This window comes from Emys orbicularis, chromosome 11 (genome assembly GCF_028017835.1).
Source record: "Emys orbicularis isolate rEmyOrb1 chromosome 11, rEmyOrb1.hap1, whole genome shotgun sequence".
Lineage (NCBI taxonomy): Eukaryota > Metazoa > Chordata > Testudines > Emydidae > Emys > Emys orbicularis.
Window position 1 is genome coordinate 30782401 of NC_088693.1, and position 26601 is coordinate 30809001.

A 26601-nucleotide genomic window follows, 5' to 3' on the forward strand; every position below is an offset into this window, starting at 1 on the left:
TTGGATTGTTAGATGTCTAGGTGCTACCATGTGCAACTGCAGTTATTTGCATGTGCAAGATGTGGGCCCAATTATTTGCATTTGCAAAATTGCACCTGAAAATTTGGGATCTAGGTTGAAGTGTCAGGCCTTATATGTTCTCAGAGTGGTATTATGGGCATGATTTTCAATCCAGCCTTCACTAGAGCATCACTGTGCCCACAGTCACTTTCACTTGGACATCTAAGCATCTAATTTTTCCCACAAGGCATCCTAGTGACATTGCATCTAAAAATAACTGTGGGCGAAAAACAAAAACTAAACAAGAAAGCAGTGTCTGAAAATACATGCGATGTATCTTAACTTTTTGCCTGTGATTTACTGTGTTGACTCAGAAATGGACTCCAGATGCAAAAATTAGATTGGATCCAGGTGTGGGGTTATTTGAATCAAGGGGTTTGGTTTTGCTCAGGTTAAGGGCCAGCCAGGAAATTCAGAGCTCAGCTGGATCAAGGGTTGGACTTTGAACCACCAGAGACATGGGAATTTAGGGGGTTAAAGCACATGTTCAATTTTTAGCATAATAATAAACATATATGTTAAACTGAATAAACAAAAGAATGTGCTTCCCATAATAAACAGAGCAATAAAGCTTCCCCCATGTTCATATAATGTTTCCCTTCCCTCAACTTCACATGGAGAATTGCTGTACTACAATTTTTTTAATCCTCTTAGAAAAAAATATAAAAACTATTTGAAATGTTGGTTCACAGCTCTTGTTGGTTTAACAAGCGTTGGGTGGCTAAATCACCTTGGAAGATGTGCCTTTGAAACAAATTTACCAACTAAAGGAATATTGGGTACAATGGAAGATATTTCTTTGACTTTTTGTTTGTTTGTGGTGGTGAAAGTTGCTGGTTTGACTTTGATGTTTTAAACACAATTGAAATCTTGTTAGAGAAATGTCTGAAGTATAAACTACCTCTTAATGCTCTTTTTTAAAACCAAGTGAGTCATGTAAAACAAAAGATATTCTTAAAGATAATTATATTAACACTTCTTCCATCTATGCTATGTTTTGAAAAGTTTTGCCGCAGTTTAGAGGACTTAATTTGTGCTTAATCTATTATAAAAGTGTTATGCACATATAATACCTGATATATACATAAAGTGTCTCCTTTCCTTCCCATTCTATATCCAAACTGATTAAATAATTTCCTATAATCTTGGGTAAACTATCCCTTCCATCTTCATTACATAAGCTATAGAAATCTTTCATCCTAAAAAAAACCTAGACAATTGCTGACCCTTTTGTTTCCACAGCAGTACACCAAAATACTGTATATAGAATTCCATGAAGTCCTTAAGAGTGCAAGCTTGTTTATGGGGTTTGAATCCCAAAAGGCACACTTCCCTGACACTGATTTGTAAGGAGTTTTCGAAAGTGAGACTGAAATCTTGCATTCCATTCAGACACAAAACAAAATCCTATTGGTAACTGCAGGACATTCCCATGAGAATGGCATAGGAAGGGATGTACTTATTTCTATGGGACCTTGAAGAAGGAGAATTCATTTGATGTACTGTATTTAGGTCATCGTTCGCTGATCAATATTTTCTCAAGACTGCTGAAATTCTGTTATGCTTCTTTGACTGCAACAATCTCAATTGGTGACAGTGAAGAATCATAACCTTTAAATTACTTGTTACTGAGCCTGACATATGCACAGTACAGGGAAATATGTTTTCAATAAGCCTGATTAGAATTTCAGAAACAAGTGACAGGAGTTAGAGACATGTCACTATAAGCAGGGATGCCGGGCCCACCTGAGCTGTCACAACAGGGTCTTGAAGCGGAGAAAACACAAAAGCAGTCAGACTATATCATAGTTTTCCAGACCTTGTGCTGCCATTCGATTTTTCCTTTTCTTTCTATTTTCAATCAGTTCACCCTGGAAGACTCCTTTTCTGGCATTTCATTCCAAACCACTGAAATCTATTCCAAAACCTTTGTTACCAAACTACTGCAATGGATGTTATTTTGCTCTGTACACACCTGTCCAATATTTCTTTGGCGTTCACCATTTCAATGATCTTTGTCATCGCTGCTGCTAAGTACAAGGTCAATTCATGTTACCGAAGCTAATGTCAATCCGATACCAGCAGCACCAGAAAGCCACTTCCTCTCTCTTTCTATACTACCGTGCAGCTGCAGATCAAATAATATACCTCAATTGAATACCTCCCCCAAACATACTCAATCATAGTCCAAGGAGTGTGGCTCTGCAGTTGTCTCATATTTCAGATACCCCCTCCATTTTTTAAGCCAAATAACCCTTTATGCTTTTCTCCACCAGTTCTTTTTAGAAAACTGAAATATTTTGACTCCCAAGTTCATTTACGTTCAATGGCCCCAGTTTGTTCCCCCTACCCAGATGAATGAAACACACACCCTGTGTTTTAAAAGCTCAGTAACTCAGCTATTGTGGCCAGTCTAGTGTAAAAACAACAGACAATGGTACTGAATGAGCTGCCATAGTAGAAAAGCTTTGGGTTGTTATCTGAGGAATCATGTAAGTTTGTGAGTGACCCTAGATTTCAAATTCCCTGTGATGGTAAAGACTTACCATGACATATCAGTGATTTCAACCATGAGGACCAGACAGGTCTGATAAAGTGTGGGCCATAGGTTATGATGTGTATTAAAATATTAGCATGAAGAGAAGAAAAATCCCAATGATATCCTAGGAGTTACTGCTACGGGCCCTGCAGCGTGTGCATGCTGTCCTGTGGGCATGACTGACTGGAGAAATGTGCTCTCTAACTTACTGACTGGCAAGACAATTGCATTTAAATAAAAGTCCCTAGTCTCTGCTACAGAAACTCAAATATACCCTAGTCTGAGCCACAGCTCAGGCAACAAGGTTAACAAACATACAAGTAAATCCTTCAGACTTCTAGTTACTGCACTTCTTTTCACAGTTTTGTTCTTCTGTGGTGTGCACATTTGTAGATGTGGGGCCTGATCCTGCTCACGATGTGACTTCTGCCAATGATTTCAGCAGCAGCAGGCCCTTTAATAAAGTTCTTTGAAGAATATAATATTTGGCTCGCTAACGTAGGAAATAAATAGCTGTAACTCTCACACAGAGTGGACTACATGGGTAACACGAGGGTCGATGAGAAGGTGCTGCAAAGCTTTTCCACATACCAAAGTTAGTCCCTGAAAACCTGTTCTATACTAACAAAGCTGGGTTCACAGTGTGCTAGCTGCATTCAAGAATAATGGAAAAAAACAGCACTTTAAATAATGTCAGTCCTGTCATAAGGTTATGTCGGGGAAAAACGTGTGGCTGGGTGAGTCAGTATGAATCCCAGGCACTATGTGGTTTTACTGGTGCAGTTTCTGCCTATGGATACTAACACAGTCCTTGCTACTGAAGAAGATACTTAAGATGTCAGACACGACTTTCTTCCTCTTCAACCGCTCGGTGAAGACCTGGAATGAATTTTAAAAGCTGCTTTCGGACACTTCCTCTCCTATTTTTCCGTGGGAGTGTTCCAAAAATATTTGAAAAACTGCCTCCATCCCATGAGGGTGACATTGATCCACTGCTAGCCAGACTGATGCTTCTGTTCCTCCTCAGTGAATATTTCCCTACTGCAGTGTCATTGTCCCTCGAAAAGAAGCAATCATCATCTGTGCTCGACTGTCGGCTCAGAGTCTCATGAGCAGAATCCTCAAAAACATAGGTCTGGTAGAAGCTATCCTCACTGTCCACTGTCATTGAGCTCAGCTGGCTTTTACAGCTGCTTTCGCTGGAGAATCGGGGCTTAATTGGGAAGGCAGGCCTTGATGAAGCACAACTACCAAATAAATTGGACTCCAATTCCAGGGTGTCAAAGTTGTTGTCATTCACCTCCCCTAGAAAAAAAAAAGGTATAAAAGGTATAAAAGCAGCGACATTATACAATGTAAATTACGTAAAGACCAGAGCACAGGAAGTTTGTGTATCAAAGATAATCTACAACTTCGCAATCTGAACTTCCCGAAGTGTCATTAGAGAGATATGTTACTGGCAATTGACGCCTACATGTTTGGCTAGTTGAAGAGAGCTGCACAAGGCACGTCAACAGTTTTATTTTGTCTCCCCTAGATTTCTCTGTTCTTCCTTACTGTCATGGTATCAGCTTTTTTCAGCCAGGAAGATGGGGAAGAGCCCCATGGATTTATCATGCCAGCTTAGAACATTGATCTATCAAGTCCAGTGTCCTGCCTCAGGCAGTGGCCAAGTACTGATACTTTAGAGGAAGGTGTATTAGCTGTGTACCTATTGCTTCCCCCTAGATAAACAGAATGAAGGTCATTCCCTGGGTCAGTCAGTAAAGGAAGGGAGGGGGAAAAAGTGTGTAACCAATGCCAACTTCTGTTTTCTAGAATTCATACAAATGACCTTTTGTTCTGCACCAGCCAAGGAGACAAACATCCCCATTCATTAATCCCTGAAACAGTTTTTCCACAAAATGCCCTCATTAACAGGGAAAAAGAAGCCAAATGAAAATCAGACCCAAGCAAACACCTGCTTTCGACTGAGCACACAGAATTTCTGCCGAAGAAGCTGTGACGGTCATGAAACGTACTGTGGTTTCCTAACAGGAAATCAAAACTTACCATGCAGCAAGCGTTGTTCCTGTAATTGCAGCGATCGGAACTCCACCCATTTTTCCTGCAAAGTTTGCTGTGAAGGGTAAATTGTGAATGATGATTAGCACTAACTTTCACAATGTCAAGCTTGTTTAGAGAAATGGTGTATTCAGAAAAATGGCAGCTTAGTTCTAGGAAGCAGGTACTTTCAATAAAGTGTATGTTCTCTTACCAGTCGTATTAACAGAGCCTGCTTGAAAATTAGTAAGTTTCCCCCAGAAACAAATTATTCTGTTAATTTTTGTTTGACTTTTGCTGATGCACCTAACACATGCTATTATGGAGTATTATCTGGGTTCTCTTATTACCCATAGATATGATAACACTAGTTATTGGAAGTCGGGCTCACCTCCTACAAGAAGAGAATGCAAAAGTTCAGAGGCATGATACTATAACTACCTGTACCAACAGCATTTGAATACTATCTGCACATCCCATAATAGAAGCAGCATCTTTGAAGCAAAAGCCATAACTGTAGTGCAATAACTATATAATAATCACCGGCAAGGACAGTGAAACTCATTTGCCAAAAGAAAGGCTGGGAGAGAGATTATCTAGTTATTTGGGATAAGAAGATCTTCAGAATTTCCAGCATTGGTTGCTGTATTAAAATTGCCAGTCATCCCACTGTGATGCCAGCATCATGGGCACTGTGGACTGGATATTGAAAAATGCTCAGCTACCATTTAGTCACCAAATTGAATGACCAGATTTTTCAAAAAAGCTCAGCACATCAGGAGCCTAACACTTTTGAAAATGTTGTCCTGTTAATTGTCCAAGTGGGAATTGATCTCTTCTGGAAATCTGTCCCCAGTCGTGGGTGCTGAGCTCTTGAAAACAAGGCACATGTGCTTCTATAGCTTGTTCTGCCATGAGCAATGTCCTGATGTCATGGTTAGCAACAGCACTTTCAGTCTGATGCCTATAAAGGATGATCTATCCTGATGTTTCTCAACATTTTTGCTTCCTCCCTGCTGCATGCTTATCTAGACATCTCAAATGCAGTTACAGATTTTAATTAAAACAATAAAACCTGTACCATTTTACTTTAAGGTGGATGCAATAGGGCCATCTGCAGTGATGTAAATGAACTCAGTGTACCTATAAATAGGTAGCTAGACACACCGTTTCCTGATTTACATAGGCAGAAGCTTGATGTTGAATACAAATGCAAATTTTTGCTAATACCACGTGTGTGCAGACATCTGTGTGGACTGTTGTTTCAAGGGCAGTCATATTAGACTACCGCCTCCCTTCTTAATGACTAGAGCTAAGTGGATAACTGATTTTTGGTTTGGTGGCTGAACCAAAAAAAACCCAAATAAAATTAGTTTCAGGTCGACACAAAACAAACTGAAAAATTTCTTTCTTGCTGCAGTGAAAAACCGTGAGAAAAAAATGTTTGGAAATGTTAGCAGCAAGCTTCTAACAAGCACTACTGAACTTTTGCAAATGGTGATTTTCAGAGGCCTATAATTTGGCCAAATCTGGGTGAATTCTCATGAGGGCAGCATGACACCTTTTATTGATTATTCAGAATATCCAAGATTTTCCTTATTCTCATCATCACCACATCAGAGTCCCAGCTATCCCCTAATTATGGTTTCTGGCACCTAGTTGAAATTTGGGAGCAAGCACTTGGACACTCAAATAAATGATGTGCATCCATCTGTTGCTGCCAAGATGCTAGCTAGACTTCTCTTCAGTTTGTTGGCCCAAAAGTTTAGAACACATCTCTCTAACAACGTGCTTACATGTTCAGTCCCTAGTTCTGTAAAAAGGTTATTTGTATCAATCTGGCAGGTTATGTCAAAAAACAAAACAATTCTTAAACTCTAAATGTGCTTATTCTGTTTGCAGTGTAGTTGTAGCCGTTTTGGTCCCAGGATATTAGAGACACAAGATGGGGGAGGTAATAAAAGATATTCCCTCACCCACTTTATCTCTCTAATTCTGTTTATAATGACTCTTTGTACTTGTGGTTCCTTATCACATACTTTAGTAGAGTCTCAGTTATAGAAGCCTTTTTGGGGACTGATCTTTTATAAACAAAAAATTGGTTTCTTACCATTGTAACCACACTAATATGAAACCAGTGGGCCCAGGCCCACACCCTCTCAATACTTTGATATATGACAACTATTTTGTGAGGTAGTGGTTTTGCACTTCTGGGAAACTATAGTTGATATATTAACCCCCTTCTTGAAAACAGGGCATATAGTTAGAGATGCAGCAGTTTTGCTTTATCAGTGACTTAAGCTTAGAGATGCTGTGGTCTATGCTGTGAGGTCACAGGATGTTCAAAATGACCGGCCCTATTAGCACCATCATGGAGCATTACAATGTGGTCTGCACGGCAGCAAGAGGACTAGCCATTTTGGAAGCAGATAACTGCTTTAATTAAATTCTGAATGAGGGCAGAAAGAGGGGGATGGGGTTAGATTCTGAATATGGAAGGGGAAAGGAGAGAGATGAATTTCATATTTAACAAATCCACTTAGCAAGGCTAGAGTTCGGCTGCTAAGAAACAGATTGGGGATATTTTAAATCCATCACTGTAAAGTAAGTAGCTCTGTTCCACCTGCTGTTTGTCAAATCAAAATGTACATGGGTATATCACAAAGCACAGTAACTTTATGATGTTTTTCTTAGGCTCAGATGCTTTTCAAAGCTTTTATCAGAGAGAGAGAGAGAGAGAGAGAGAGAGAGAGAGAGAGAGAGAGAGAGAGAGAGAGAGAGATCAATTGTCAGGCAGTTTATCCCAGCCTGTACAACTAACAGTAATGGACTCTGTAGCGGTACTAGTGACTGCCGACATAATAATCAACTACTGTGGTCTCATTAATCACAGCAATGAAATGTCTGGCTCTATGACTTGGCTTATTTCTAGTTCTTTCTGGACTAGGTGGTGGTGGCTGCTTGCATACTTAGATGATTTAATCGAAGTTGGGGTTGCCATTCCAACATCAGGGTCATTTGGAGGTCAAACTCGGGTGGTGGCCCCATGTGATGTAAGCAACGTGCTGGGCATGTGTAGTTCCCCTACCTCCCTCTACCTTCCTAAATCTCCTAACACTGAGGGACAGGGCAGAACATGGTAGATTGCATAAAAGCAGCACTGTATATGAAGGAGCTTTGCCTCAGAGCCAGCGTTGCAAAGGAGCACCTGGTAAATATTATTATTAGAGTAGCTGCATTACATAGCACCCAGAGGTCCCAAAGGAGAGTGAGAGACAGTCCCTGCCTTTATATTCTAAATGAAGACAATAAAGGAGAAACAGAAACACAGAGACTTGCCCCAGGAGACACAGCAGGCCAGTGGCAGAACAGGGAACAGAGCCCAGGTCTTCTAACTTCCAGTCCAGTACCCTATCCACTAGACTATCCTGCCCTGAGAAACCCAAAGAAAACCCTGTAATTCATTGGGAGATTAGATGTATTTTAATAGTTTTAAACAGGCGCTTTCTACTTACTACTTCTGGGACACTTTAAAAACTTAAATTCTTGACTAAAATTAATCTGTTTAAATTACAAACACTTTAAAGGCCAAGTACTTTCCTTGTAATAAGAGAGTAAGTGGGCACCATTGTGGTCTGAGTTACACTAATGTAAATCTGGAGCGCCTCCCCTGAAATCATTAGTGTCGCTAGTGAGAGGTGAATCAGGCCCAGCATTATTTAAAAGAAAAGAAAAACAGTAAAGAGGATGGGTCAGATTCTGCTCTCAACTACACCAACTCCAGATATGCTGACACTAGTGAATAGTTTGACTACACCAGACAGGTATGTTAATTGGATCAACTTGATGACTTAACTTGTATGCATAGGGTATGTCTACACTGCAATTAAAAACCTGCAGCTGGCCCATGTCAGTTGACTCAGGCTTTCGGGGTATGGGCTGTGGGGCTGTTTAATTGCGGTTTAGATGTTCTGACTCAAGCTGTGGCCTGAGCTCTGGGACCCTCCCACCTCACATGGTTCTAAAGCCCGGGCTGCAGCCTGAACCAGAATGTCTACACTGCAGTAAAACAGCCCCACAGCCAGAGGCCCACAAGTCCAAGTCAGCTGGCACGGGCCACTGCTCAGATCTGCCACGGCTCACTCAGTTGGAGTCAGATGTAAACACACACACACGCATGCTTAAGTTCAGCATGCATTTTTTGTTTGGTTTTCTGGTTGTTGTTTTTTTTAAAACTCTTTATGAATTCCATGTCATGGTACAAAACTGCTGGTGGTATTTGCTAAATACAAATCAAATTAAAAATCATACCAACTCTGTTAATAAAAAAATGAATCAAGGTCTGTGTCATAACACCTAGCACTTGCCCATTACTGACACTCACATGGCAGAGATTATTATAGGTTTACAGAAGTAGAAGTAATTCTATCATCTAGATATTTTAGGTGCTTATATGGCCCTTATCACCATAGTATTTGAGTGTCTTACAAAAGCCTGTGATGTAGGGAAGTGCTATTATCCCCATTTTTCAGGTAGGCAACTGAGACAGAGACTTGCCCAAGGTACACAGGGTGTCTGTGGCAAAGCAGAATATTGAACCCCAATTCCCCAAGTGGCAAGCTAGTGCCCTAACCACAGTACAATCCTTCCTCTCAATCAGTCTTGAAAACATCATCCAGCAGCTTTGGGCTATCCTGAGTCAGCAAACATTCCTTAATTCTACTCCTCACACATACTACGTATGAACAATGTCCCAAGCTAGATGACCTTAAGCAGATGATAAAATGAGGGCCTGGGTATTTTGGGGTTCCCCTTGTGGAGAAGCATCCTCTTCACAAAGACTGCCAACACACCTGGTATCCTCGCTGGCAGTAGAACTAGCAAGGTCAAAGACATAGGAAATGAACTAGCCTCTCAGCACTTGAGGCACGAGGGGTTGATGCATATTGGCAGGGCAATGCGAGATGTTGCATTTCCATTGCCTGTTCCTTCTTTGTCTGCAGAAAAATAGATGACTTCGGTCTTCAAGAAGTCAATCTGGCACTTTTTACACATAACATATTTACATGAGACACACCGCACTTAAACACCACATATTAAATTACCTTCAATAACTGCAGCTTGGTTTCAAGTTCCATTCTCCTAACAATCCTGGCTCCATTAACAGTCTCTAATCTGTAAAGAACAATTGTTTTCATGGCTGAAATGTACAAAGACCATTTAAGCATGTATGGGTATTACATTACTACTATTAGTTAATGTTTATACTGCAGTAGCACACAGAGGAGTCAGTAGGCACAGTAAATACCCTAAAGAGCTGACAATCTAAAAAGCAAGTGGAATATGGAGGGCTGGGGAGAGGGATGCAGTTAGGATATATTATCTCTCTCAAATCAGCTATTTTAAGGAGTGATGTGTTTCCTGTGTTACAGAGGAATCAAGCCACTTTGTAAAATTCCAAACACAGGAGTGTGGAGAAGCAGGAGAGGGTGAAGAGAGAGTATTGGGCCAACATCCAAAGAATGATAAATATAAAAAAGGGGATCCTAGGGCCAATGGGGACAAGGAGGTAAGTATAACAGTCTTGACTAGTTAGTCTTCCTACAAGTTTTACGTCAACAGGCAGTGAGAGAACTAACACTACTTACCACAAAGATCCAAGTGTGTGAGTGTGAGATTGAGGGGGTCTTGTAATGGCCTGGGAATTCTTCCAATATATCATTCTATAAGTGCCTGTGACAAACAGCTTTGTGCTGATCCACTGCGAGAACCTGCCTACCTCATGCTCAATAGTGCTTGCAAGAGTAGGGTGACAAGATGTCCCATTTTTAAAGGGGCTGTCCCGTATTTAAGCCCTCCTGCAGGTGTCCCGAGTTTTGCTTAAAAACTGGCAAATTTTCCCATATTTTCTGCCTCCCCTCATCCGTACTGGCAGGTCCTGCTGCTGGCCCGTCCCTGCTTGCCAGCTACCCGCCCACCAGTGGTGAGTGGAGGGGTCCTGTGGCTGACGATGGGGGTGGGTGGGCAAGGCTGGTGGGGGGTGAAGCTGCAGCACGTGGGGCTGGTTGCTCCCCGGTGCTCTGTCAGCACAGCCCCCACTGCATGCTGGCTCTCGGCCAGCATGGCCCTGCCCCCTGTTCCATTTCTGGCCGGGGCTGGCTGTGGCGGCCGGTGAGTGTGGGCAGGTGCCAGGCAGCACCTGGTTACATGTCGCCTGTGCTGCCCACCCATTGGCCCTTTACATGTTCCCCTTCTCACTGTTCTCTCCCTGTTTTGCCCCTTCTCCCTTCCCCCCAACCCCTCTGCTCCTCCATATCCCCCCTGGCAGGGCACGTCCCACTCCTACCGCTGTGAGGAGAACCAGCCCCTGGTCAGAGCGCTCAGCTCACCAGCAGCCTGGCTGGCAGGCTCCTTCCTTCCCCCACTGTGTCTGGTTGGGCCAGCACCCCAGGAAAGTCCAAGACCCTCCTGCCCTGTGTCCTGCCCGCAGGGGGCACGGGGCTGCTCTAGCCCCTAGGCACCCTCCCCTGCTGACCCACCTCTCTGGCCAGGCTGACTGCTGAAGCCCCTGCAGTCAGGTTCCCTGGGCCCTGGTGCACAATGCATCCTTAAGGCTTAACCCCTTCCTGCCCACACTATAGCCGGGGGACAGGAGGCGGCTGGGTTATGTACGTGGCCAGCAGCGGCCTGGAGGTGTTAGCTGCCTTCTGACACTGTGTGGGCAGGAAGGGACAAGCTATTTCCAGCCACTGGGGGTGGAGGAGAGAAGAAGAGATGAGCTCTGCAAAGACACAGGCCAGGTTGTCCCAGCAGCAGGGGAGGAGGAGTTGGGGGGGTGGGGAGAAGAGGGAAGGAAGCAGCTCCCGTCCCTTCCATCCCTCACAGTGCCAAAAGGCTGCTGCTGGCCACATTCTGGTATGAACCCTGGCAGAAATCTGGGGGGGGGGGCATGTGACCCTGATTGCCCACAACCCCCCGTGTTGCCTCAGGAAGATGTGGTGCCAGATACCAGGAGAGGCGAGTCTGTCTCGGGGGCTCAGGTCAGTCGGTCACTCCCTCCCCCCATATAAGAGAGGTGTATGGGAGTGTGTGTGCGCGTCACCTCTCCCCATGTGTGTGGGGGAGGGGAGGGGTGTGTGTGTCACCCCTCCCTGTGTGAACCCTAAAGTCTTAAAGATAAGAAGAATCCAACTGCTCAGTATTTCTTTTTAATAGGGGCTCAGTCAACTTGATGTTAATTTGAATGTTTGTACTGCATCATTCTGATTGACTGCCGCTGAACTCACTTGAACACGAGTAATTTTACCTGGTGTCCCATATTCACCATAGGGAAATATGGTCACCTTATGCAAGAGCAGGGTTCAATTCTAATTTGGGCAATTACATTCTGCATATTTGATGTGCTATGGTAACTCTGCACTTCTTGTCTTAAACTGTCATGTAGTGCGGCTCTATGATTTTGAACTTGCTACCGTGTTCCTGCCTACAGGCAGAACTGTGGATCTTATTTCATCAGCAGAATTTGATTTAATCCTTTTTGCCTTAGCATCAGAAACAGCAAATGGAGCATCAGGAAACAAGTAAACATTTCTTCTTAGGCTCATAGTGTGAGAAGGGATTAAACTAAAATGTTTGAAAAAACACTTAATTACCTTAAATAATTCCCTGAAGATTTTATCAAGTCCACTATTTGCTTGTGACTAAAACCTTCAGTGCTCACTCCATTGATATTGGCTAGAATATCACCTGGTAAATTTAAATACAAATAAAATGAACATCTCAGGTACACACCATTCTTTCCACAGCCTCTAAAACAAAAACTAAATGATACAGAAATAAATGGGAAAAGAAACAAACAGAGCCACAAACCATAGGAAAACATGAATAGTTACCTGTTTGCAGGCCAGAAAGATGGGCAGGACTTTCTTCTTGTATTTTGCAGACATAAGTGCATATTTGCAGGGAGCAAGCATTTTGGTGTTGTAATCTACGTGTCTATAAATATCAAATTGACAGTGTTACCAATATTAAAACCTCAAAATCAATGTAAAAAGTTAAATATTGTCTTACAGCCCCATCAGTGCACAGTAAGTGTTCATCTTATTTTCATTTTTTTCTTATTTTTTGTATTGCATAATGTTTTATTAGTTTTGTTATTATCATAAATGAGAAGTCAGGAAGCCTGGGACAATAGGAATAGTCTATGTCCTTCTTAGGAGAGAAATGAGTGGAAACAGAAAAACAATTAATAAATTATCCTTGTTCATTTTATTTACAATATGTGCCATTCCTACACAACATAGTTTTAAACCAAGATGGCTATTAAACAGTAAAAAGAAAAGTTTAGGCCTATTTATACATTAACTGTAGACAAGAACAACTTTCTGGTTCTAGACAACCTGGACATAGATTATTCTCTTGTTTACACTACAACAAGCTACCATCTTGTAGGATCCAGTTATAACAGTGTAGAGTCTGACACAGCCTGGGAACATGGTTTTTAAAATTTTGGACCCATCTGTGGTACCATATTTCAAATGTCATTTTAACCATCAGGTAATATTAGATGGGACAAAAGGCTATTATGAGATAACTGAGAAGCAAGGAAAATTGAACCTACTCTTGTCCTAAGTAATTTTTTAAGCAGTAAAAGCTCCGAGTCCCAAGGCACAACATTGTGTCCACACCTGCTCCAAGAAAAAAATAGCTGCCTCTATTTTTTATTTTGAAATGAATATTTATTAAATAATTATAAAAAAAAATCAAGCAAAATCCATCATCTGTGTCACACGTACTTCGAAAAATAGCCAGACAGGTCATGTAACTGTAAATACCTAATCAAAATCTCGGTTATCTTGCAAAGACATAAGAAATAACCAGTCCTGTTGGTTGCCTGGTAATATCAATATTTAACCACCTCTTCCTACCACAATTCAGGACTGGAGCTGTGCAAAACATTAATAGTGAAACAATAATGACACCACCGCTTACAATTACCATGTCCGCTTCAGGAAAAAAATTGACTGAAATCCTTAACAAACAAACATCACATCTACCATGATCTCTCCACCGCCATACAGTCCCTGAAATCTAACCACCAGAGAGTGATCAAACCAGTAGACAAAGGGGACACCATTGTCATGGGCGGCGAATATAATAGGCCAGGGGAGGCTCTCCCATGGCTGCTGGATGCCCAGTTTGGGGGGGGGGGGAGAAGAGGGAGTTTTTGCTTTATTATGCTCCATGCAGGTTCTGGGGCAGCTGAGGAGGTGGTATGTGCTATTCAGCTTCCTGGGTTCATCAGTAATCTTCCTGGACTCCCTGAACTGATGAACCCAGGAAGCTGAGTAGCAAATACCGCCTCCTCAGCCACCCCGGAACCTGCATGGGGCATATGAAAAGCTTCTTCAAATGAAAATGAGAAACATTTCCCTGTGGCTAGGCTGGGGCTCCTCTGGGCAGGTGGAGGGAGCTTGGGGCACGTCCAGGCAGGTGGAGGGGGAGGAAGGCTCAGAGCTTCGGCTAGCCCATGACTCCTCCAGCTGAGGGGGGAGGGCGCTCCAGCTTCTGGCCTGTGCGAGGCTCCTCTGGCCAAGGGGGAGGAGGGGAGGCTCGAGACTCCTCTGAGTGGGTCAGGGTCTCATGGCCCCGGCCGCAGGGGAGGGGTGCAGGCGGACGTTAATGAGGCCAACTGACAACTCTCCAACATCCCCTACTATAAAGATCTCAAAGAAGATCCGACACCACACCACAGGACATCATCAAATCCTTCCCCAAACAATTCCAAGAGTAACTCTACAAACTCATTCCCCACAAACTCATCCCAAGGACCTCCTACATGCTTCCCAAGATACAAAAACAAGGGAACACAAGCAGACTCATCCTCTCTGGCCACAGCACTCTTACTGAAGGAATATTGGGACTCATAGGAAACCATCCTCTAACCACTCACCACACAAAGGGCACAACTGTCTTCCTTCACAAACTCTGCAACATTAACAACCTCCCTCAGAACACCATCCTCACCACCATGGATGTCACTTCCCTATACACCAACATACCTCACAATGTCAGCATCATCATCTGCCTCGAAATATTTACAAGATAATGGACTATCCACCCCAAAGACATCAGCAAACTCATCCATTTCATCCTCACCCATAATTTTACATTCAACAACAAACACTTTGTTCAAACCATGGAAACAGCCATGGGTATTAGGATGGTCCCCAATAGGCCAACCTCTTCATGGGCCACTTTGAAGAAGAATTTTTGGACAAACAGTGATATACCTGATATTTTCATCTTTTGTACAGACTGTTTAAACTCCCCTCATAGATTTCCACCACAAATTCAACAACCACCACCCATCCACTAAACTCTCTCTGGAACACTCCCACACTAACATCAACTTTCTGGACTACAACAAGCTTTAACAATGGAATCCTACAGACAACCATATACAAGAAACCCACAGATCACCACACCTACCTTCGTAGATCCAGTAACCACCTCAAACACACCAAGAAATCTTATCTACAGCCAGGCATTCAGATACAACAAAGTATGCTCTGAGGAGAAAGCCCAGGATATACACCTTAACACACTTAAAACCGTCTTCACCAAACAAGGACACTCCACCAGACAAGTAGATCACATCATGGAACAGGCCACCCAAATGTCCCAAAAGAACCTGCTTCAATACAGAAATAGAACCCTCTCTGACCAAATACCCCTAGTTGTCACCTGCAACCCTACGCTGGAACCCAACCGGGGTATCATCAAACAATTACAACCTATACACAATGGGGACCCCATCCTGAAAGAAATATTTCCTGACCCTCTACTTCTGGCCTTCAAACAACCCCCCAACCTCTTCAAGCTCATCATCAGAAGCAATTTCCCCACAGACCAGGACACACCAATTCAAAGCGGCACCAGACCCCGCCAGAACAACAAATATCTCCACTGCTGTGATGATCAACAGTCCCCACAACACACCTTTCAAGACCCCTGGGTCCTACACATGCCTATCACAACATGTGGTGTGCCTCATCCAGTGCACTAAATGCACCAATAACAATGTGCGTTAAACCAGACAATCAATACGCTCTCAAATGAACTCACCCAGGAAAATGATAAAACACCCTATCACTTGTGCGTGAACACTTTTCACAAAGCGATCACTCTATATCTGACCTATCAGTCCTCATTTTCAAAGGAAACCTGCACAACACTTTCACAAGGGAGCTTAAATTCATAATCCTGCTAGACAATAACAATCATGAACTGAACAGAGGCACTGGATTTGTGGCTCATTACAACAATCTGTAACCTACTAACCCCCTCTTTTTGTCCTATGACTCAGAGGTGTTAACGGGCCACTTTGTCTTGAATGGTCACTTACAATACTGTATGTGGTAACTCCTTATGCTAAACCATGTGTTCCACTTTCCATTTACCTGTCACACTCAGACAGTGCTTAATTTGTAATGAAAGAGGTACCAGGACTCACGCAATTAGGTACTAAAGCTTAAGCAATTTTTTTACATTCATAACTGATGCAGCAAGCCCAGAGGTGCTGGGGCTATGAACTGCCAAGTCTAGCCCTGGCACAAATTAAGCACTGCACTAAGTCTAAGGCTAGGTCTACACTACCCGTCTGAATCGGCAGGTAGAAATCGACCTCTCGGGGATCGAATTATCGCGTCTCATCGGGACGCGACAATCGATCCCCGAATCGACACTCTTACTCCACCAGCGGAGGTGGGAGTAAGCGCCGTCGACGGGAAGCCGCGGAGGTCGATTTTGCCGCCGTCCTTACAGCGGGGTAAGTTGGCTGCGATACGTCGAATTCAGCTTCGCTATTCGCGTAGCTGAATTTGCGTATCTTAAATCAACCCCCCCTGTAGTGAAGACCTGCCCTCAGAGTACCTTTCTCAGACCTGAAGAGGAGTTCTGTGTGAAACTAAGACAGCCAAAACCCACACAATTCTGAGTTTCGTTACAACCCTAAAATCCTCGGCAGGTTCACAATTTTTCTAATCACAACATGGATCAAATGGTGAGCAAACCTGGCATGAGTTTCTAGCAAACCTGGGCTTATTTACTTATTCACGAAGAAACTATGCAACTCAGTGATTTCAACATTAGGCACAACTTAATGCTTTCAGCTAAATCCAATATTCCAAGTGAAACTCAGGGGTTTCAGAATCACACCAGTACATGCCATTTAACATTGTCCTACCAGACTGAAAGTTTATACCAGCCTGAGAAATATTATCTAGCTATTTAGGCCTCAATCTTGCACACACATGTATGTACATTAGTAACTTTTTAGACACATGCATGGTCCCATTACAACAGTACTGATTGCCGTAATCTGATTACAACAGACTGAGGCCATAAATGGGAAGTACTGGTAGAATCGTTCAAATGGGCAGAAACTTTCAAATGCAAAACTTTCACTGTAATTCTCATAAACCACCTGCAAATGGTAGCATAGAGATTCATATAGTCCTATTCGGGGGTGCCTAAACTCATACTATAATAATGAAACAGAATATCAAGGTTGGAAGGGACCTCAGGAGGTCATCTAGTCCAACCCTCTGCTCAAAGCAGGACCAATCCCCAGACAGATTTTTGCCCCAGATCCCTAAGTGGCCCCCTCAAGGACTGAACTCACAACCCTGGGTTTAGCAGGCCAATGCTCAAACCACTAAGCTATCCCTCCCCAATATTTTTGGTTGTTTGCCCCAGATCCCTAAATGGCCCCCTCAAGGATTGAACTCACAACCCTGGGTTTAGCAGGCCAATGATCAAACCGCTGAGCTATCCCACATAATCACATCTACACAACGTAAAGACTTCAGGCCAGATTTTTTTTAAAAAGATGCTTAGGTGTTGCTCCAGTCAGCGTTGCAAAGCCTAAGAATATGTCCACACTGTAGCTGGAGATGTATTTTCCAGTTCAGGCAGAAAACCCCATGCTAGCTCTAATCAAGCTATCGCACTAAAAGCGTAGCTGTGGTGGCAGGATGGACAAGCCACCCTGAGTACAATCCCATCTGACACCCTGGGTATGTACTCAGGGCGGCTAGTCTATCCTGCGGCTCATGCCACCACAGCTACACTTTTATTTTTAGCATGGTAGTTTAATCAGAGCTAGTTCTAGCAAGGGTGTGTCTACCTGAGCTGGAAGTTACACCTCCAGCTCAAGTTCAGACATACCCTAGCTGACAAAGGAGCAGGGGTGCTGGGACAGTGGGGGCAGGAGTCATGGCCCCATCACTTTTTACTGGCTGTAAAGGCGAGCCAAAGGGGGAGGGGACGGAGAGGAGCAAGCGTGGGGTGGGGCCTCGGGGGAAGGGGCAGCATGGGGGAGGGCCACGGTTCGGGTGCCAGTGGTCCCTCCACACACACTTGTAGGGAGCTTCCACCGCCACTGCTTAGGAGCCTAAGTCTCGTGTGCAGAAGTGATTTAGGCTTTTAGGAGCCTACGTCTTATTGAAAGTCAATAGGATTTAGGCTTCCTAAGAGCCTAAATCAATTCTGAAAATGGGACTTAGGTGGTGCAATGGTAAGTGGAGTAACATCTAAATACCTTCAAAATCTGGAGCTAAATCAACCTATTTCAATACCAAACAGATACTGGCTTTTTATAGACCAGGCTATCAAGTGAGAGGCTCACAGACAATGTACATTCAGGAAGATATGCCAAGAATAATTATTTTTAATCTGAATGCCACAAATAATGAAAATCTGCCCTGTCAATTCATACAAAAGCACAGTAATTGACTCAATTATCTTCACTTCTAAAAGCTCTCCACTATTCCTGACACGAATACTTACACACTCATTAGTCACAGAACTAAATCAGAAAAAGTTATGCTTCTCCTAATACACTAATTTGGCTGAAAAAATTATTTATTCTCTGTGCATAAATATGGGAAATGCTTCAAAGATGTACAACAACAGCACTGTAAATAAATGGGTGGTTTCATTCCTATGTATTGCAAGTTGGGAACCAAATCCTTATGTCCTCAAATAAGCCTAAATGCTTGATGCTTCCTTGAGAACATTTCTAAATTTATTATTTATATACTCTGCTAAATAACTATCTTATTTATCTCACACCATTAACATCAATGATGTATTTTAAAGCTACAACCATGCCACCCACAGTAATTATGCAAAATGATAAATGGACGCAGATAAAGACTACCAGTATATAAACAAATACTGTACAAATGTGTGTATGTATAGATTAGAAATACAGTATGAGGAGGTGTTCTATGATACTTGTATTAGACAACGGCCCTGAAAATTGCATCAGTTTTGTTTTTCTAGTGATCTAGGTCAAAGTATTAAAGTAGTCAGCTGAAAGAGGAATAGCAAAGATTTATATCTCCCAAAATATATAAGAAATCTGCAAAGGCCTGCCCCTGCAATCCTAGATTACCTCTGTGAGTAAAGCTTACAGGATCAAACTCTCAACTTATTATGAACCATAAGTAATTTTATTTTATTTTTATTATTTAATGTATTTATATTGATTCTTGTATGTGTGTCCTCTCCCTATATATATATATATATATATATATATATATATATATATATATATATATATATATATATATATATATATATATATATATATATATATATATATATATATATAGGGAGAGAAGGACACACACATATATATACACACACACACACACAGTTATTTTTAAATAAATTGCATGAAAAGTAAAATAGTTGAACTTAGTATGCTCATTATTATTATTTTAAAAATTCTTAATGTAGTTCCTCTATACACTTACTTCCAAAAATATATCTACTTAAAGTTAAAAAAGAGATTTTAAAAAGACAGTACAGTGTTTTCAGAAGAGAGCATGTGTGTGTTATTTTCCCATAATGGATCAAATATTTATATTCTATACTTGTTCTTTATCCCTTCCAAGTTTGCACTGGACTCTGTATAAAGGACTTTTTGCTGTTTCCCCTCAATGTCCATGAGGAAATCCCATACAAGTTAGATACACACATTGAGGCTATAGAGAAGCGATCCCTGAGTTGCAGGGATCTAGACATAAGTGTCTAGAATACTTATATAGCAGCGTTAATCTAAAGCACTCTAAAACTATTAATTCTCACAACATCTCTATGAGGCAGGTAAGCACAATCGTTACCCATTTTTCAGATGGGTAAACTTAGGCCAACATAAGTTATATGACTTGTCTAAAGTTACTCAAGAAGTTAGCGACGGGGGTGGAAATTGATATCAGGAGTCCTCTTGCTTTCTAACCCTCTATTCTAATCAGCTGACGACACCCCCTGCTTTTGGCAACAAGAAGCATATTGTGGATTCAGAAGGAGGATTAAAACAACCATGTCATGGAATAGGAAGAGCCATGGAAGTTGAGGGTATCTGGATCTAGCGTTTTGTTTTGGCCCATAATAAAGATAAGGCCACCTACAAATCTGGGATCTGGATTCAGATCCGAATCTCTCTGAAGTTCAGGTGTAATGGCTGGTGATCAGAAGATTTGGTCTGTGTCCTTCTCTATTTGTAAACCCTTTGAAATCCATCACATTCTGGGTCCATCACTTCAATTCGTCATGAACACAGACCTATCATAGTCAGTGAATTAGATAATCTATATTCACAGTGCTGAAGACTCACCTCAATTTCAAATCCAAATGTTTCATTATCTTCTTTGACAATAGCAAGAAGCCGTCTGTAAGAAAAATACATAAATCTGCATATAAAGAACACAGCACCCTATTTGGGGGGGTTTATTTATTACTAAGAAATGCAAAATGCCGCTATTTATCCAACTGTGACATATCAGCCCTATCAACAGTCTGGATTCATGGCATGCACATTTACAGACAGTCATAAATCTTAGGAGCCCTTCCTCTCAGTATTCAAATTACTTTTTAAACCCACCTGCTCTACACTGCTTGCTAGCTACTGTGTGCGAATGAACCACCATTCTCTGTCTGGTATCTGTGCTGTACCTACTCTTTGCTGTTAGATTGTAAGCTCTCCAGTGAATGGCTTTTATTTCATTTTCTATTTTATATTTTTACTATCCATACATCTATAGCACAATATAAATCAGAGCAAGTATTATAGTAAAAAGCAAATCTCTTTACCTTTGTGGCCCAGAAGAGTCACCTAAGGAACTTGATCTGGTTAAAGCAAGCTGGAAACAGAAATAAAGTTTGCCATTGTCAATATGTCCATACATTTAACTTTACGTATACAATGAATAAAATCAACAAGTTAATAGAAAACTACACCCTGTATCCTATGGGAGGACAGAAGGTGTTACTGCTGCCTAACCTCCCTTGGTGTTCCCCCTGGTGTAGGAGCAGGTGCAGAGTGATTAGGGGATGTGCTGAATCAGGGCATCTCACATACACTCTCTCCAGCCATTCCTGGCCACTTTTGGGATTGCATTGGCTGCACGCAGGTCCCTCAGTAGAGGAGAGAGTTTGTAGCCACTTTGCAACCTCTCCCCAGCAGTTTTCATCTTGTGGGTGCTGTACCTTAGGTAATGCCTAAAAAAACAATATAAGCCTGAGATGAATCTAGGCCTAAAACTATATTGGGTAAGGGAAGACCAGAATAGAAAGATCCCGTTCAAGGTCTTGGTACCACCATCCAATGGTTGGCACTTGGGTGGTCTGTTAGTCATGCATGAATTCAACAGCAAGGTTCAGTATTCTCCATAGATCTGTTGTAAACAAAATCCCTCTGATCTTCCATACCATTCCCAGTCTCTGTGTCATTTCCAAATGGAATGATGAGGGAAGAGACAGGTCTCTGGGAAGTTTGGTAGATTACGTAGTGCTGTACCAGTCAATAACAAAGGCACTTCTGACGCTACATCCCTCAGTAATAAACACACAGCGGCAAGTGGGAGCGGGTCAGACAGAAGAGAGAAGAGATTTCATTTTGTTAAGCCGTCTCTAGGTCCATAGCGATGGAGCTGAATGACAGAAAGGTAAACTATAAACAAACTGGATTTAATTTGAAATAAAAGTTTTAATTAAAACAGTAAATCTGATCAACCTGATGAAAATGACAACTGTAGAACCTCAGTTTTAGAAGCTAAATACAAGATTGCAAACCAATTTCCATTCCTCTTCAAATCCATCTTTTTAAAGCTGGCTGGCTACTTCTAATTAATAACTGTCAGTATATAAACCTGTCTGCTTTCTAGGGCTGACTTACCATTTCATGTGTAACACTCAGTGCTTTTACAGGTCATTCATCATACATTGTTTCAGTATTGTTATGATACAGAAAGTCACCGGTAGGAGCAACATTTCCAAATGGGTGTGAAAGTCACTTAATATGATCTTTCCAGACTCTTTGATACACAGATTCAGAAACTGCGTATTTCCACTAACATGTGAAAACATTTTGGACATGATATACCCTTATGTGACTCCAGTGTTATGCCACTGTAAAATCTGCAATAGTCCTCCACTGGAAATCTGCAATGAATCAAGCCTTATTTAAAAAACTCTCCAATATCTGTATAGCCAAATGTCAGGCATGATCCTGCTGCTAATAGTATAAAGATGAAACCCATTGATATATTGTGTTACCACTGGCCAATAGAAGTATGAGGTAACTCACAGCACACTTTTGTACTGGGAATGGCCACCTAGGACCTTTGTGATCAGCTTTCAAAAGTTTGGGAACAGGTGCCCTTAATACCAAAGTCCTGGAGGGGTATGTAACTTGGTTAAGCGATGACTAGTATACCTGCTGAAGAGTTTGAAGGCTGTAAACATAATGGAAGGGATTGTTTAGGGTATTGAAAGCAGTTGTAATTAAAAGTAATGGGCTGAGACTATAAAGAGGGAAAATTTAAGCTGAATAATAAGAAAATCTTTTTGAGAGTGAGACTGGTTCGACTGTGGATTCCACCCCCCATCACTCCACCCCCCAATTGAAGTGCTGGGAGTTTAATTGCTTGGGACATTTTAAACTGGAAAGGACAATAGACCGTACTCTGTAGGGGGAAACCCTGCGCTGGTCGAGTAGCTGAAGTGTTTCCTATGATTCTAGAACCTATTTTGCATAATGTAGGAATGCCATGTGACAGTATTTTGTGGAACTTTCAGATAGGAGGAATGACTCTTAATGTTCACTGATAGGGCTTTGGAACGGAGACTGGAGCTGGAGTGCGGAGCAGCTCCAGAGCAGTGGAGCTGCAGGTTTTTGCCTGGAGCTGGAGCAGAGCTGGAGCACAGCTCCAAAGCCCTGACTGATATTGTGGAAGTTATACTGCTGTGCACTATGGAAAATGTACAACCTGATCAAAGTCTGAGCTGTGCAGGTCTGAACACCCGCTCTCTGCAATCAGGCACAGCCTAGCCTAGACATGGCCACAATCCACAGGCCCCAGACATGCTATCTTACTAGGGGGCTGTAGGTGTATCACAAATGCATTATTTGGAGTGACGTTGGGAGGCATATAATGTACATGAATCATGCAGTGTGTTTTTCAAAACATTTGGGAACCCTTCCAAATGCAGTCTGAAATATGTGGAGCTCCAAGGCCAGTAAAGGGCATGGGCAGGGCTGGTTCTGGGGGCAGGAGAGCAAGGCAGTCATCTTCCAGGGCATGTTGAACTGCTGCGCCACTCAGTTCTTATTTTCCTTTTCCTCCAAGGGTGGCAGGGGGGCAGGTGCTAAAAATATTTTCCATCCTGTCCAGCAAAATGGGTAGAGCTTCTCCTGGGGTAGGTAGTTCTAATCAGAGTTAATATTTTTATCGTGCCAACAGTGTATTTTAATAGCACAAATACTTTTTACACCTCTCTGGCACCTTCCAGCAGAGGACTTGAAAGCATTTTACAAACATTAATACTTAACACCCTGTGAAAAGAAGAAGAGCTCTGTGTAAGCTCAAAAGTGTGTCTCTTTCACCAACACAAGTTGGTCCAGTAAAAGATATTACCTCACCCACCATATCTCACCCCATGAGAAACTCAAGTAGAATGATCCCTGTTTTACAAATGGGGAAACTGAGGCAAAGAATTAATTGACCAAGATCACACAAGAACCAGCTGAACCAGCAGCAGGACTCAAATCTTTTTGACTCCCACTCTTGTGCCTTTACCACAAAGCCACTCTTATCTCTGCCAGCATTCATCCATGAGTAGCCAAATGGGCCTATTACCTTCTCCGCTGACACCAATGAGAAATAGAGATACATCAAAAGAACAGACCACCTGGGCTGGGATTCAGAAGCCCTCAGTTTTGGCCTAACTCTGCTCCCATTGAAGTCGATTTTCCATCGTCTTCAACTGGAGTAGAATTAGGCCAATGCGGAGCACTTTTGAAAACCCCACAATAGGAGTATTGCACCCACACAGCGGTACTTCCGGGAGTGGTGTGATAGGAAAGGAAATGCTGATTTGCTAATGCTAATTCCAGCATTTCTAAAAGCAGATCTAAGTTTCACCGGGAGTTATTGGGGTGACTAAATCCCCATGTGTGAGCAGGTATAGGAGTGTCTGTGTGACACCACTCGTTAGAGGAATACTCTTATCTCCATGCACGGTGGAGTCCAACAGCATACACACATTCACGAGGCCAGAAAACCATAACTTGATATTTCAGGCAAATATAAAAGTATTTAAGAAATCAGGAAGGATTCTGAAAAGGGCTAACATTAATTTTAAGCAAAGATTCTTGCCAAAATGTAGATTACAAATGAGGAACTACTGGCCTGTATCACAAAAATGTCTATGGACTGCAAGTTAACATAATAAAACATATGACAGACTTCAGAGGGATAAAACTGTGCCTCATCATAAAACAACCATCTCTGTACAAATCTTATTTCAGAAACATGTATTTGTTTTTGGGGAGGAGTGTTAGATGTAGGTTGTTTGTGAGAGTTAAATATGCACATAACTTTAAACTGATCTACTTCTCTAAAGTATCCATCAGATATGTAATTCTTTGCATAGGGTGGTTCTCATAGCAAATACATGTGTTGCAATTTATTTTTAACAAACATGGTCACGTCACAACCGTTACTGTAGATGTTATCTCTAAATCAGGCATGATTGCCATAGAAAACTGTGCCTATCACAATCATCAACAGCATTCCACAGAAATATATTCATCTGTCTAGTTCTGGTTCTGCTTTATCTTCTTTCTCCAGGATTGTACAAAGAGAAGGATTAAGCGCAGTTATATTGTTATACAAAGTGAATGCTTAAGTGCACAATCAGTATGCACATATTCTTTGATAATTTGTGTTAATGTGTTTTACGTACTTTCAATTTAGACTGCTTTACATTAGATTGTTAGATATATCCTATAAGTGCTTATTTGCCAATTCACAGCATTAGCAAGAATAGAAACGGGCTTTCTTAAAAGTCAATTACAAACAGAAATCTGTCATGCTCGAAAGAAAAAGAAAGAAAAACAAAGAATATTGTATTGAGAAACAATTCAAATCAGAATCACTTCTAGCAAAATACTTCAAACCAGATGGACACAACTAATGAGAGGTGCTTTCAATCATAGATGTGGAAGGCAGTTCATGAGGGAACCAAAAGCCCAAATACCGGAGCAAAGTAAATTAAACGATCAGAAACACCCAGAAATCAAGAGAGTCTTCTCAACACAGCTGTAAACAGAACAAACCCTAATGCAGCACAGCTAGGGACTTAGCTGCAAAAGAACTTTATGTTCCGAGTTGCCCTAGAAACTTACCATATTAGTGTTTCGTTCTAAAGGTTTTAATCACAATCCAAGAAAACAAATTCCCCTTGGTGTAATTCCACTGACTGTATTAAAGTTAAACCAAGGTTGAATGTGGCCTGCTACATTCTACAACAAACCATTAAAAATCACATGTTGATAACCTTGTAGCTTACACTTAGAAATAAAAAAAATAAAAATAAAAAACACAGAGAAACAATTATCTGTCCTGCAAAAACTGGACCTTCCAGAATGTCAAAACTGAAAACATACCTGTTTGCGTCCCCTTGGCAACGTCCCCACTGTGTTTGCCAGACTCTGAATTCTTCTGTTATCCATCTGGGGACTGCACATTGGATCCAAGTAAGGTGTGTAACTTGGACTAACGCAGTAGCCCACAAAATTGGCATTGCGGTTTTGCTGAATGAGCTTTCTTAAGGACATGTTGGACGAAGGGCACTTAGACTGGCATTGCTAAAGAACATTGCTTGGCTGAGGAAACTAAAACTATAACCTCCTCTGCAAGCAATCAAAAGTAGCAAACAGAAAGAGCCCATGTGACTTGTGGTTTAGGTGCATGTTACATAAATCACTTCTTGCAGATCGCCAACATTACTCAATGTTTTTTTAAGCTCATGGGAGAGCTAGGAGATGCGTTTTGCAATTAAAGAAATCTGCTTGTTTTTCCACTCCTGGATACAAGCAGAACTCACATCATGCAGTTTTTATGTTCTGTGATGGTTTGTGTTTAAAAGACCATCTTGCTTTAAAAAGGTCCCTGAATTTGACATTCATTCTTACATTTGCTCCATGTCCCTTCATATCCCTCAAATTATCATTGACATAAAAAAAAATAATGTTTTTGCAAATAATGACTTCAGTGAAGAGTTAGGGACATCAGAAAGAATTAAAAGGACTTGTCGGAAAGTATTCACTGCAAGAAAGCACTATTCCTGCACAGTGATGCTCTTAAAAGAGAAATTGCATTTTGCTGTTAATTATCAATTCTGTTCCAAAAAGAAAAATTTATGTAATTCCAGGCAAGCAGGAAGGCGATACCAGGCAACCCATAGACAGAGCCATGAGGGGAAGAGGAGCATGCCAGTCAGTTCACAGTCAGAGAGGGCCATGGCATGAGGATAAAATTAGGTATTTCACAGCTCATGGTCAGTTTGCTGGTAGGTGGGGCCTCAGAAGGATGGTGACACCA

The 26601-nt window shown here is 41.8% G+C and overlaps 1 protein-coding gene across 1 annotated transcript; it reads right to left on the reverse strand.

Annotated features, from left to right (window-relative positions):
- Nucleotides 1–3437: 3437 nt before the first annotated feature.
- Nucleotides 3438–25835, reverse strand: CYTIP (cytohesin 1 interacting protein). Its single transcript, XM_065413733.1, has 8 exons — nucleotides 25665–25835; nucleotides 20807–20856; nucleotides 20331–20385; nucleotides 12535–12637; nucleotides 12295–12388; nucleotides 9748–9817; nucleotides 4652–4718; nucleotides 3438–3904 (listed from the first exon to the last, which is right to left on the reverse strand). The coding sequence occupies exons 1-8, from the start codon at nucleotides 25833–25835 to the stop codon at nucleotides 3438–3440; spliced, it is 1077 nt and encodes a 358-aa protein (XP_065269805.1).
- Between the last annotated feature and the right edge of the window lie 766 nt (nucleotides 25836–26601).